The 15,282-nt window shown below is 40.8% G+C and overlaps 1 protein-coding gene across 2 annotated transcripts in view; it reads right to left on the bottom strand.

Moving 5' to 3' along the window:
* Positions 1-766: 766 nt before the first annotated feature.
* The window catches only part of ZNF804A (zinc finger protein 804A), a 229,848-nt gene continuing 215,332 nt past the window's right edge, over positions 767-15,282 (bottom strand). For both annotated transcript variants that reach the window (XM_074594336.1, XM_074594335.1), the window contains 2 exons: positions 6,853-6,983; positions 767-4,466 (listed from right to left, as the gene is read on the bottom strand). In XM_074594336.1, coding sequence (XP_074450437.1) covers positions 1,190-4,447 — 3,258 coding nt within the window. In that variant the 5' untranslated portion in view covers positions 4,448-4,466; positions 6,853-6,983 and the 3' untranslated portion in view covers positions 767-1,189. The remainder of the gene's footprint in view (positions 4,467-6,852; positions 6,984-15,282) is intronic.

The following is a 15,282-nucleotide window of genomic DNA, read 5'->3' as shown; positions in this document are numbered from 1 at the left end:
GTTGCAGAGGTAGGGAGAATTCTCTGAAATACAGTTAGAAATAACGGCAGTATATTAGTACTATTATTAATTTCTATTCTATGTCATTCTATTTCTTTACCAAAATGCTGCGGGAAAGAGGGGGGTGAAGTGAGGTAAAAATTTGCATCGAAGCCTGGTGGGTTTCTCATGTGAAGCTGTTCCTGACCTCCCCTTCATGCTCACGTGGTCTTGCTATCTTCACATATTGCACAGGCAGCGAGGACCTTTACTCCAACAGATCTGTCCCCCATGGAGGGATGTGTGCAATCGGAGAAAGTAGGCTTGGTGGAACCAAGACCTTCCCCATGCTCTACCTTTTTGCCATAAGCAATATTCCCTTGAAGTCAAGTTTCAACTGGTATTTTCCTTTTTTTCCTCCCTCTATCGTTGACGTTATTTTTGTTACATCATCTTTCCGTGGTTTAGTGTAACAGGGATTAGCTCCAACAGTCAGCAGTTTGTGCACATACTACAAGTAGGCAAAATTTGTCATGGTGGCATCAAACCGCTAACACAAACAGATCCATTACCCTTTCTCTCTTGCTTGGTAAGACAGCTGCCCTCAAGGTATTAGCCTCTCAGCCTCCCTGATAAATCACTGATGTATAGGAAACCTGATTATCCCAACAGAGCAGGGGTAGAGGATGCCATTCAACTGCAGAAGAACATGGAAGAACAACATCCATGAGGCTTACAATGAAAGATTTTTGATATACTTAAGTAGTTAACAAAAATTTATTGCAAGAGATAGTTTGTCACTAGATTTACAGTTTCAGAGGACATCGTACAAAACATAGTGCATCAGCTTTGTCTAAACATTTAATAGGTGCAAATACACAAAGATAAAAAACAAAAAGTGAATGCTTTACAACATAAGTTATAGAACTATAAATATAATTTATATACATTATACATATTCTAAGACATGATTTTCACATATATATAGAGAGAGTTCATATTAGTATAAGACTATTCAGTGCTTTAGTCATAGTATAGGTCTGAACTTTACATGAATGTTTGCATCATTATACTTACAGTAAATGCTTCCCGAGAAACAAGGAATTTTAACCAGTTTATTCCACAGAACCATTTCGCAAAGCCAAGGGGACTGCAGAAACAGCAGGACCATTTAGCTGAAGGCTCCTTCCCCCATCCCGGAGAACCTGTCCTAAAAGAGTGGCTGCAGGGGAATGACAGCCGGGTGCGGAGACAGCAGGGATGGGAAGATGGTGTGCGGCAGTGGGGGAAACGCCAGCTGGGCCGGGTGCAGGACGGAGGGTGGCAGCAGCGGCAAATGTGGCGGGGCGACGAAAGCTGCGTGGCCTCCTGGGCAAAGCCTGGGTCCTACTGGTAGATGAGGTAAAGGCGCTCTGGAAAGAGCTGGGACCTGTGAAAGGAACTGCTGGTGGGGCTGGAGAACCTTCAACGTACTGGCGGCAGCGTGCTGCTGTAGGATGGTGTGATGGATGGTGGTTACAGAGGTAGAACACAGCGGTGGCTGCAAGGGTAAGGGCTGTAGCGGGGAGTTCGGGGGCTGGATCGCTGGGGGAGGGAAGGTGAACTTCCCTTTGCTGGCCAGCATGTTTTGTGGCATGATCTGCTGATACGCCTCAGATGGGAGATCTTTGAATTTTTCGTGGTTATCCGGAGGGAATATCAATGTCTGATTGGGCACGGTGAAGGGGGCTATTAACTGCTCGGTAGTTAAAAAGGTATGACTGTTTACATGTGCTTCTTTGAATGGCAAGGCTGGTGGGCTGCTAAATATGGCAGGACTACACTGTACCCATTCATGTGTCACCTCATTCATTTTCTCATGTGGTAGAGATTCGGCCAGTTCATAATGGCAAAGATAGGATTTAGAAGGAACTTGTTCCAAATGTTTGTTGGGGAGGAGAACTTTGTAACGAGCTTGATTTTCATGACTGTTGACATTTTCTTTTTTCTTTTCATCTTGCAGAGCACCCTGTGTGCCGGCAGCTGCTGGAGCACTGTGCTCAGGAAGAGAAGCAGCAGAACCTGCGACGACATCAGAAAATATACCCGGACCATCATCCATCGCTGAGCATGCTGTCAGTTTGTTGTTTTCTGGCATGTGTGAACTATCAGTTTCTACAGATAACTTACTTTCCTCCAGCTGCATTGTCTCATCCGTATCTTTTGCATGATCAGCTTTGGGATCTACAGTAGCTTCGTCTAGACTGTCTTGAGTCAAGAAGTCCCCCAGAATATTTAATGTGGAATTTGCAGAATTTTCTTTGGAAGGTCTGGAGGTCTCACTTCTTGTGTTCCTGTCACAAAACACGTGATGGGTTCTAGTTTTCCTTCTCCTGCGTTTCCCTTTTGCCTTGTGATGTGTACCTAAAGTACATGCTTGCCTTAGATATCCCTCTGCTGATAATTTCTGTCTGTATGAGCTTTCCTCTGATGAAGAGGAATAGTTATACTGTCTCCGCTTGCGGTGGGATTTTTCAGGTTCCTCTGTCAGAACGTTGTAACCTCTCTTTATGGACTGGTTTTGACTTGGACTCTTCTCCTCACTGCAGTGTCCTAAGCATTTACGCTCTGGGCTGCAGCTTGACCTCCTGACTTTCCAGGTACAACATGTTTTAGAACATCTTAAATTGTGCCTCCTGGAACTCGATGCCAGCTTCTTTGCCTGTCTCTGAGAGTGTGTTTTGCTCTTTCTGTGCAGTCGTTTACAACCATGGTGTTGGCTGCTACTTTTTGCACTCCAAATGCCACACCAGCCTCTGTCCCCATGTACATGATCTGATGCAGACATGACATTTTCAATGCCAAGTTTTTGATGTGACTGCTGTATCTCACCTGTAGCTAGCCAGATATTCCCTGCATCATGTCTGCACTTCTCTGGATTATTTTGGAGGTGCTGATATTTATTTTCATCTCTGTAACTAATTTCTTTTTCAGTCACTGAGGACATTTCAATTTCTGCTGCTGTAGCGTCCCCACAGTGATGATGATAATGACATAATTTTCTTCTCCTTTTCCGTTTTCTACTTCTGCGAAGCCATTTGTCACGGCTTTCTTTGATCCACGCTTTGTTATATTTCTCATCTATCACAGTGTTTTGTCGCAAGTGACTTTTAGAAATGTGAAGCTTCTCAATTTTTCTAATCCTGAACGGCTCATCCAAGGACACTTTATTTTGATTTTTTGCAAGATCACAATTTCTGATAAGGGACACATCACTTACAAGGGGTATTGTATAGTTGCACACATTTTTATTCATTTCTGTTTTGTAACAACTACAATCTGAAGTAGGTTTATTTATAAAATCCGAGACTAAGCTATGGTTGGATTCAGTTTTATGGTGCAAAAGAGGTAAGTTTGGCTGATGCTTGGGCTTTTCTTGGCTGTCACTTGCTCTTGATGACTTGAAATCAAAATATAAAGGATTACAGCTGTAAGAAATTGATGGGTCTGTACTTGTGTAAATTAACATTTCCGATGGCCACTGAAGAATATTTGATCCATGTTTGCTAAGAACAGGAACAAAGGGTTCACAAGGTCTCTTCCGCATGTCTGGTTTGCTTTGCGAGGCTCCACTACCACCTTCTTCAGATGGTGATGGAACTAATGCATCTGCCACCAGCCTTTTTATTTCAGTTTCAACTGTGGATGAGTCACTGTTCCTGTCTTTATCATTTTCCCCTGCACCATCCTGCAGAGATAAACAATCCTCCACAACCGCCTGTGCAAGAGCCCTGTTTGCCTGCAGCTCGTAACTGCTGCAGCCCAGGGGCAGGACCTGAGCACTGTCTGCCACCGTGGGCAGCATTTGGTCCGGTAAGTCTGCTGCACTTACATTAATACCATAGACATCCATGTCCGAGGACACCAGCTGCTTTGAATGGGACACAGCAGGAGTTAATGCGGGAGACTCTAGCACCCTGCTTTCTTCACTGACCAGCTCTTTTGACTCCTGAGCTTCAGGAGCTTCTGCTGTGTCTATGCATTTTTCCACCAGTGGGTGAAAGCAGTTATGTTTCTCCTCAGGGCACAGGACTATTTCTGCTGCTGAAGGAGACTGAAGGTTACACGCTCCTGGAACAAACCTACTTCTTCTGCTAAGTCCGTGCTCCACAGATGTTTCATCATTATATTCATAGAAAACAGCAGCTGAAGACTCCAGTTTGATTGCTGCTTTCTTAGGAAAAGCAAAAGAAAACCCAACTCTATGTCCTTGAGCTCCTTGTACCTGATCTCCACATTTGTTAGCCTTGGATTTATTACTACATGCATTTCCAGAAGTGGAAGAAATAACAGAAGCAACGTCTTTACAATTCTGTGCATCGTGCATTAATGTACAGCTGAAATCTTGTTTGTTGTCAGAATCTATGGCAGCACTTTGTGGGATATCATTGCAATGATCTCTCACAGTCACTGTAGTGGATTTGAACATAGGACCGCTTCCAGGAGCACTAGGAAGGAAAACAAAACTTGGGAGTCAGTACCTGTCAGAGAACTGCAGGCAGAAATTTGGTGTTACATTAGTATCTAGGAGATATTTTTAAGGAAAGAGGAAGAATCTGTGGATACATAGATTTAGAATACGAAAAAATGTCATATTTTATCATAAGATCAGTTGACTAGTATAGAAAAAGACAGAGAACAAATATTGTGCCCCCAGTTCCTTCATGTGAAATTATCAGCTGAAGGGCTAATATTCCTACAAGGTAGTTCACTTTTCCTAGACATACTGGCTGGCCTTATAAGAGACTGTACATCTCCCTAGAAATCCTGCTTCTCCTCCCAGTTACATCTTGGTTACATCTTGGTTACAACACTATTACTACAAATAGCAGAGGTTTTACATTCCTTTGTCCAACAAAATGTATTAAAACAGAGAGCGCCTCATAGACCACTTCCCTCTTAAGTCATCATCCTAGTGACTGATGCTCTGCCCACAGGCAATCACCCAGCAGCTCCCATCTTATTTCTGTTCACAGACCAAACCATCGCAATCTCAGCAATTTCTTTCATGGAAAAATAATACTGGGGAGAGTATTTCAGCTGACAGTAGTGCAGTAAGTGATTCATCCCTCTTGAGAAAAAAATTATCATTGTCTACTTCTGTTCTTCATTTCATGTCCTCTTCCCATCTGTTCTATTTGACTTAATAGGAAGCAAAGAGACGAGCAAAAACTGTTTAAGCTGCCAATTTTCCAGGATCCACAGGAACTGCTCAGAACTAGGAGTAATGGATCTATGTTAAAACAATTTTTTTTTTTGTTTTAACCAAATTATTCTATGTCACAGTGCAGAGCAATACTAGATGATGCGTCACTGGGAAAACTTTGAAGTGTTGTTTATGACCCCAAGATGTGCTGAGGTAAAGAATGACCAATTTGATCTATTTGGTCTAGAAATTGAGGTAGAGGTTTTATGAGAAAGGAATTACTCATGAGAATTCCTGCCTTGTCCAGTTCTTCTTAAAAAAAACCCACAAACCCTTTCTCTAACAAAGTAAAATGGTGACTTCTTCTACAAAACCAAACTGGAAAAATACTAGTTAAAAAAATCCTGTGTGTCTATATCACACCGCTAAGGACGCAAAGTAGTAATAAACAGCAATTATGAAATAGAGATATAAAGCTCAGAGATAAATTCTCATTCAGGAACTAGGAGAAGGGTACTTAAAAAAACCACAACAAAACAGAAACAACAAAACCTTGCTAAATCTGGGCTTCACTAACATGGAAAAAGGTAAACAGTGAGTTCCACTTTCCTCTTTCTCCTGAACTATGCCACATTCAGATTGTGGAGTATGTTTAGGTGGAATAATATGTAAAGCTGGGAACATAAAAATTGCAATCCTCAAGTATTAAATCTGGACATTCAAAATGCTGATGGAGCAGAAAGAGCCTCTACATGTCTTATCATAAAAGGATAAAAAATTAAAAATTAGGTGTTACTTTGCTCATGCCAAGCACACCTCACAGCATTCATGTCCTTTCCACCTGCTTACAGATATGCTTCAGCACGCTACCCACCATTCAAACTAGGGAGAAAGAGACTATTACTTAACAAGAGCTACAGCTCACATGGTTGGACTTACCTGTTAGTTCCTCTGGTGAGATGAAGGCTGGATAAAAAGAAAACATTTGCATTTGACCATCAACTTTTTTGCCCTGAGATTCTGCTCTGAAAAACTGGCACGTGTATTTTCAGTGGCCTGTCAGCATCATATTTAAGTAAGAATACAGTCACAACTAGCAAGCTCGCTATTAATTTCCATAGTATGCCTAGATGCAATACTAAAACATAGGACTAGAAAGGAGTCACTTTGGCAGGGAGAGGTAAACACTCTGTGGAGCTGAGGAAAAGGAGCACTTACCTTTTAATAAAAAGAAAAAAAATCCAGTTACTGAAATTTAAAACTATGTTTTTGGATGCTTTCCCAGGCAAGCGGTTTGAAAACTAAATCACAGAGATCTGCTACATCCTAGAAAGGCAGACTGTATTCCTCACCTCATCAATGAAGTAGTGCCAGCCTTCAAATGCATGACCTAGTTCACTCAGCTTTCAACCAATGTGCCTAGTTTTATGAAATATATATGAAACACATCTTTTTTTAAACTGAAAATACATGTCATTTTAGCTTCACTGAAAAAGCAACGTTAAACATTCATTTCTGCACATAGTGTGAATCAAATTACTGTACACATACTCCTCCAAAAATGCCATAAAAATGCATGTGCTGGGCTCCAGCCGAGGGACTCCAACAGCCCTGCGTCCCACAGCACCAGCTATTAGTGGAGGGATTATTTTAAAGTATTTTTTATGTTTCAGCAGCTAGGCACTTACCACGTCGTCTCTTTCCTTAGCTCAGCTAGCTTGTGCAAACGTTGAAGGGCTTTTTCTTGTTTCCTTTCATCTTTTCGTGACTTAGATGCTACGTTTCGAGCAAACTCCCTCTGTTTCAGTTCCTTTAGTCTCTGCAAGAAATAGTCACATATGCACACACACACACACAAAAAACCCCCAGGAATGATAAACATTTATAATGACAATTGCTTTCTGGTAAGCACTCATGGTGAGAATTACTTTCAAACCTAACCAAAGCAACCCATTCAATAAATTTATACATTTCAAGTGAATAACCAAAATACTCGGAGATGCTAGAGACAGGTTAGCCAGGTTAAAGGTAACCTAGAAAATTTTACTGTAGCTTTTGCGGTTAATATAGAACAGCCTCAGTATGACTAGACAATGTTCATCTAAAATTGTGCTCATGATTCTTTTCCCAAACACCTTCCCCACAGCCTGATTGCTCTTTGAGATGGTAATAAAAAAGTAATGAGATCACCCCGGGTCTTTTTCTGCAAAGCTGCTCTGTAGCCTGTCGACCTCCCCAGCCAGTACTCAAATTTCAGGTTTTTCTGCCCCAGATGCGCGACACAGCATTTGTCACCACTGAACCACATGAGGTCCCTGTGAGCCCTTTTCTCCAGCCTACCAAGGTCCCTTTTGATCTGCCCTGCCACATTATCGGTGTGGTATCATCTGCAAAGCTCCTGCGAGCGTGCTGTCCTGCCACCCAGGTCACTACTGAAGACCTCTTGCCCCAGCAGCCAACCCCAAGGGATGTCATGGCCAGAGAAGTCTTGTATTTTGAAATGGGAAGATCATTGCTTTGAAGAGCTTTGTTTCCTGCCCTCACGGGTGTCTGATGCAGCAGTTAAGCCGATGCTGAGGTTTGGCCCAGTATTATTTGATTATTTGACATAATCTCTCTCCTGTTTCTTTGAGAGGGAATTAAAATGCACATCTCTGATTTATCACACAAAAAGGTGACTTCATTTTCTTTATATCGCATAAGGACAATATGCGGAGACTTTCCTAATCCTTCATGCCAGCAAAAAGTATTCCTGTAGGTCCCAAATCCCATCGGTATACCATTCAGTTGTTCAGAGTGTCCCTGATATGGCTCACAGACCAGATGACATCATTTTATGAGATTGTAATCTCATGATTCCGGGAAGAACCCAGTAACTTGCCACTGTTTTAGTGTCCCAGGGCTAACGGCCAGCCATTAACAGGGGCTACATGGATTTGTAAAAGCAATAATTCTAACTTCAAATTGTTTGAGAGGCACTGAGAGCTTCTCATGTTGGTGGTGGCACATAATGGATAAACATGGATTAGAGTTTGAAAAACCCTATAAGCACTGTTCTCCTTCTTCCTCTCCATTTTCAGCTTCAAGGGCAACAAGAAAAGCTTCTATAGGTATGTTGATGATAAAAGGAAGACTAGGGAAAATGTGGGCCCTCTCCAGAAGGAAACAGGAGACCTGGACACCCAGGGTATGGACAAGGCTGAGGTACTCAAGAACTTTTTTGCCTCGACCTTCACTGGCAAGGGCTCTAGCCACTGTCCAACCCGCAGAAGGCAAAGGCAGGGACTGGGAGAATGAGGTACTGCCTGCTGTAGAAGATCAGCTTTAAGACCATCTGAGGAACCTGAAGGCACACAAATCCATGGGGCCCAATGAGATTCATCTGCAGGCGCTGAGGGAACTGGCAGATGAGTTGCCAAGCCACTATCCATCCTATCTGAATTTGTCTTTGCTATTTTGGGTGATGCTGATGCTACCTTGGTGGTCCATTTAATGCCAAAAAACATACACGTAGAAACTTTCTGAGAAAGCAAACAAGTGCTTGCAGAAAAATGAGTGCTACCTATTTCCAACTTACATTATTTTTCAAATGACTAGATATTCCTTTGAAGACATCCTTGATAGATACAGAGAAATAATTTGAAACTTCTACCATTTATATTTTCTAGATACACTTATCAAAATTTGTTTTATTGTGCTAATCCAGTACAAAGTTATAAATTCACTCAACATTGGATGTATGGTAACTTTTTCCCCAAGAAAAAAAGGCTTGATATGTGAAGCATCTTTGTAGAACATTTCTTACCCTTCTGCATTCATGTTTTCCTAAAGATAGTACAACACTGACCCTGCTTCCCACCAGCCACTCATGAAACCTGAAGTATTTCATTTCACAGGTGACTTCTGAATACTCAGAACATGAGAGAAGGGATGAAGTTTGCTCCTTTCCCTCCCCATCTCCAGCCCTTGGCATTTAAAGACAGGATTTCATTCCATTTTGAAGAGCTCAATAATTCTTCAGCTTTTTTCCTCTCCAATGCGTAAGGAAAAAAGTATGCAACAAAGCAAGACACGAAAAGAGAGATAAAAGGGTACTTTTTCACAAGGGTAAAAAGGAGAAGCTGAGGCGTGTACAAATCCATAATCACCCTCCAGCAGCAGCACTTCACTGTAATTACTGGGGTGATCATAATTAGTGAGTTGATTCTGACCAGATTTTGACTCCTTTTCTTTTCCTGATGAAAGTTAGCAGAAGTCCACAGCATCAGGAGTGCCAAAGTTAACATGACTCCGTGTTTCAGGGGGCAGGTAGGGTCTCCCTCACAGTGAATAGAGACAATACTGTTAAAGGAAGTTTTACGTGATCTTGGAGGCACAGAAGATGCATTTCGTGCCTATCTTTGCCAAGCAAACACCATTCCACCGATCTGAGCCTCTTGTCAGCCTCATCAGTCATTATCTGTTTAGCACGTACCGGATCTGGTATAGAAAAACTGTTCACAATTTTAAAGTAATTAAATTGTTCTCCTTGATTGCTACAAGTAGGTGTCAACGTGTAAGACAGAGAGATCTGGCAGAAGTTTTGCGTGCGCAGCTGTCACGTCGGACGGCCTGTTCTTCTCTTCTGGAGAACTACTTGTTCCAGAGCTCCCCTCTGTCAGGCCTCCTCTCAAATACACTGGCCCTTTTCTGTACGGAAAACTGGTCTTAGCAGAACACGAACTAGTTATACAACTGCATCTCAGTCTTTTTCACGGACAGTTTTAACGATGCACGAGGATTATACCTAGGTAACTCCTGAGGACTTTATTCAGCAAATGCATATGTATGAGTGGAACTTTTCTTAGTTGTAAACCACAAAACATGCACCTGGTGCAAGGTGGTTTGAGACTTGACTAGGCAGTTTCCAAAAATACGATTTCCTGTACATAAAAAGTCATCTAAATGGGGAAAAGTGTGTCCCCATTATTGGGTATTGTAGTTATTTTCTATTTGTCTTTAATTTAGCCATCTGATAAACTATCACCGCCTCACTCCCTTACTGCACTTAGTCATGCTAGGGATTGCTGGCACTGCATTTATACAGCCCCATATTTGTATTTTGTTGGTTTTGTTTCTGTTATGCAAATGAAAATGAGACATTACCCAATTATACGTAAAATGCCATTAGTTCATGTATACCAAGTAGCACGTGGGCCCCCACAAAACTTGTTCAAAGTTAATGGTAGCAATAAAAAAACAAGTGTGCCTTATTCCTAAAAAGCATCTTTTTCTTAATATTTTTATGCCTTTCCACGTGGCAGAGCTGGTCACCAATGCTAACTTCAGTAGTTAGTTTAATGCCCGTTATGTCTGTTTGCTTCCATGGATCAGTAAACAAATAATTAGCAGGCAGTCATACAGTATTTAAATATGATTCCCCCCTGTATTTTGCTATGCTTATGAACCAGCTCAATAAGTGTAAGTCCTAGCAAGCAGAGTTCAACGAAGAGTTCACAATGAATAATTAAATGACATTTCTCCAAGAGAAATAAAGGCCTTCATCATTATCCTGAACATGCGGAGCACAGACCACCGTCGGTTCGTAAATGGCTTCCCCCAGCCTGGAGCAACGAGAAGCCTGACCCTGACTCTTCAGCCTTGCAACGGGATCCTGCAACTGGGCTGCTTTCACTCCGGCAGACGCTGGATTGTTTTAACAAATCAAACTGTAACACTGGGCCTGAAGCAGAAATATTCTACCCTTTTATAACAAACTCAGCTGGGAATCCCACTGCGCACCCATTTAATCAGGTTGAGCTGAGGTATGTGAGTCCAGATGAAGACTTTATCAGCTCCTATATACCTATGCATGGATGAAACTATACCTGAGAAGACCACATGAGGTCCAAACTCAGGTGTGGCTGCATTTCACTTAGAGGCATACACCTCAGGTGTCCCCAGGCTTGCCCTGGAAGATACCCATCCAAAAAAAAAATCAAAGAAATCCTATGTGGAATTCCAAAGGGACCCCTTTTGTGATTACTTCACCCTTGTCTTCATTTCCCCATTTACCACACCAGACAGTTCATTTCAGCATGCCGCCTTTCAAAAAGCTTACGCTGAGTTTCCTAATTCTCCCCTGCGTTTTATAATATAGGAACCACAAGCCCAGTTCCTGCTACAGGAGCCAGGTGCCTGAAAACCTCTGTGGATCAAAGCCTCTCGAAAGCAAAGACACATTATGGCATTAAGTGCACTTCTTACGTTGCTATTACAAGCCTTCTGCCACCTTGCAAAGTGGTTGCTGTCTGCTTTTTTTTTTTAAACTCAAGATTTAAGCACTTGTAACAATAGCACTTCAAATTAATTGGTCTTAAAAACATAGAGAAGATGTTAATTAATAAATATGCCCAGGACACAAAAGGCTGAATAGTGAAACACAATGTACCTGAATGTTATGATACCAGGTGATAAAATGAGGGAAAAAAAGCCAGAAAATAAAACCAACCTCAAATAAAACCGTTTATACCTTAAAACATATAATTAATGTTATCAGAACTGACTCTGGAGAAAAGCAGTGAAACTTTTAACAAAGTTTACGAAACCGAAGCAGAAATCATAACAAGCATCAGGATTGATAGAGGCTCTCTCTGTAGCGTTAATATCCCACATAAAAGCCAGCCATCCTCCCCAGCACAAAGGCATCATCTAAGGACTGCTTATTCAGAGAGGCTCTCATAAACTACTCATGCAAAGCTTATCTCCATCATCTAGGAATAACTTCACCAGGGTAAAGAAGTAATGGGAACAGTTTTTATAACAGCAGGAGCCAAAAAGATGTCTATCAGGGGATTTCAGGGCAGTACAGTTCAGATATTATTATGCTAACTTGCTTTTGACCATAGATTAATAATTAAATTACATGCACTTTTATGACATTGAAAATATGTAGACCATAAATTCATTTTTTGATCAATGGAAGTATAAAATTACAGAATTTAACAGCCATGACATCAAATTTTGCTGATTTATTGTCTTTTCACTTTATCAGGAGAAATGACCGTATTCCCAGTAGTCACTGAATCAGGAATTTATGCACTTGTTAGCTTTGAAAAGTAACTCATCAAAACAAAACTTCCTTTTCTTGCTCCCTAACTATAAAATACTCGAAGCTGAAGCCCAAATAGCATAAGCAGGTTGCTATCGTCCTCATATATTGAGCACTAAAATACCAAGGGTTTATGTTACACTTTGAAATTCCTACTGTAGCCCTTTCAGCCAGTGACAGCAGCGGTAGGCTGAGACCATGAAGGCATGGGGTATTCAGTCGTACATGTGTGTCCTGAATCCAGCATGAGCTTCCCCAGCTCCTATCCTGCCTATACTCCATTTGCACCCCAAAAGGAGCTGAAAGCCCCTTGCAGCTCCCTCCCGCCCTTCAAAAATTTGCTGATTACCGAAACATAGGGAACAGGGGTTGGTAGCTCAGCACTGTCGTGGAGGTGGCTCAAAAGTGGCATTTGGATTTATTTAAAACGAATTAAATATTTCTTCCCTCAAAATCTGTATGTGATAGAAACCATATTTTTAATTTTTAATAAAGAGTTTTATTGGCTTGTATTCAGTTTGGTTTTTTAAAAATCTGACTACTGCTTAACACAGGGTTTAAATATGAGTACTTCTCAGCTCCCAGTGATTATTCGCCTTTCTCTGAATACTACATGACTGCTGCCGATATACTTCCTGTTAACGGAGATGGCTTATTGCTTCTTTATGCGAATTACAGCATGACCAACAGAGCAACAACATACTCATTAAACACTTGTCACACCAAACCAGATTAGTATCCTTTCACAAAGAGGATTGAGCCTAATCAATTATAAATAATAACTGAATAGATCAGAGCTCCTGTAACACTCAAATGGGGAATGAAACATGCCATTTAAAGCAGAAAACATCGCTTACTAAGATGTAAAACACACATATTTTCTTTCTGTCTTTAGTGGTCTGTACGAGCATATATATTTTACTGTTCTGCAACTTGTGCTGTGGTCTACAATACTTCTCATGACCATGCCTTTCATAGTATTAATGAATAAATAAATAAATATTCTCCCTTTTAAAAGGTTATAGAGAAAAATAAAGTTCCAAGAAAAAAATACTATAATTACAGGCAGAACTTACCCTAGCACTACAGGCCTTCCCTTGCAGAAGTTAAACAAGGCAAGTTATTTTCACAGCGAGGAGAAATGTTGAGGTATCTCAAAGAAATGAGGAATTCGACCACTCGAATAAGCAGGCTAAGGAAGAAATTAATAGACTGTTTTTTTTTTTTGATTCTGCCAGTATAAAATTAATTGCTATAATAGGTTCTTTCAATAGAAGAGGGACAGGGGGGAATTTTAACAGCCTACAACTGCTTGATGGGGAGTCGCATAGCAGATGGAGTCACTTCTTGCTCGTGGTGGTGAAAACCTCCTGCTAGGGTGGTGCGGCACTGAAGCACATTACCGAGGGGGGCTGTGGAATCTCCAACCCTGCAGAAATTCAAGACATAGATGAAAAAAGCCTCATCTTACTTGAGGATCTCGCGTTTGTGAGCAGGAAGCCAGCGACTCCTTCCAACTGCCATTTTTATGATTTCTGTCTTATGCAGTGAGTTGTCTCATGTCCTTACTTTATCAGTATATGGCCTACCTACTTTGTTTTTAAGAGGCCTTTAATAAATAAACGTCGATCTATTGCTGGCTTGTGAATAACTTTCAGTATGTTGTGAGTTATAAACTGCTTCTAACCACCTCTGGCTATAGCTATATGCATCTCACTTGAAGCTGCAAAATTTAAACCTTTTCTTAAAAACTGAGAGCTCCACAAATTTGCAAGAGAACCACATTTTATATGATCAGATATTAAGCCCTCCAAAATGCAAGGAACATGCAGGTTGTGAATAATCCTTTTCCTCTCCTATTTCTACCATAAATTGCAGCCATACCCTCCTGATGGTCTTTTAATACAAGAAATCTAACCCACGCAGAGATATATATATATGCAGGATTTAAAAAAAGCAAGTCCTTGGAGCCCACAATATTGCTGAATAGGTAGATTCAGTTGAAGTGAAACTGTGCTTTTTTTCCACCACTGTCACGAGCAGTGTCCCAGACTGGGTAGACAATGGGGATTAATTAAGAGGAAGGGAAGGCTGGAATAGTTTTACCTGCCTGTCATGGGCCTGAAGGGAGGCGGGTGATGAGAAGATGAGATTCTTCATGACTCGGGAGATTTTTAACTTTAAATGAGTTGATGTAATGCAAGTGTTCACAAACAACTATAACTTCCTCATAAGCATACTTGAGCAATACGCAGTAATTCAGTTTGTTGTGTAGTCTGCAAGAAAGAACTGCTGAACCAGCTTTTACATTCAGATCCTACAATTATGTATTAAATACATGTATTACGTTATACACCTGAAAATTCACATTGGTCTTTTTTACTTTTGTAACATAAAAGCTGAAATTACTTTATCGTGAAATGCAATTAGTTTTTGAAACTACTTCATACTTGTATATGAAGCACCTTTCTTGTAAAGTGTCTCAAGTTCACTTAGATTTTCATAGAATCACAGAATTATAGGGTTGGAAGGGACCTCTGGAGATCATCTAGTCCAACCCCCCTGCCAGAGCAGGGTCACCTAGAGTCTCCTATGTTGAAGTTCAGGGGAAAAAATGAATGAAACTTGAGCTTAAAATGAAAACCAAAACCACATGAAAACTTAAATTGTTTTCAAAATCATAAGGAAAATCAGAACATTAAATATTTTGCACACTTGCATCCATAATATACATGAAAGCTAGTTATCTTCGATGAAGATCTTTCTTACTAATTAGTCTTGATTAGGTGACTGCAAAAGATATACGCTGGAGTAATAGAAGGAAAAATAATTCTTTTTTTGCTTTCTAGTCTTTTTAATGCTTTTTCTTCAGTAATTATCTGCCAGAAACAAACGTATACTTCATCCTGTGATGATTAATGCCTTTCCCAGCATAGTAAGCCTCATATTTCATTTGACATCATTCTGGTGCCTGCGCATCTTCTGCTCCTTTCCATTTCCAGTATTCCCTGCTGCAAGATTCAGAGAG

This window comes from Larus michahellis, chromosome 7, assembly GCF_964199755.1.
Source record: "Larus michahellis chromosome 7, bLarMic1.1, whole genome shotgun sequence".
Lineage (NCBI taxonomy): Eukaryota > Metazoa > Chordata > Aves > Charadriiformes > Laridae > Larus > Larus michahellis.
Note: the sequence above shows the minus strand (reverse complement) of the source record. Positions and strands in the feature narration are given on the sequence as shown.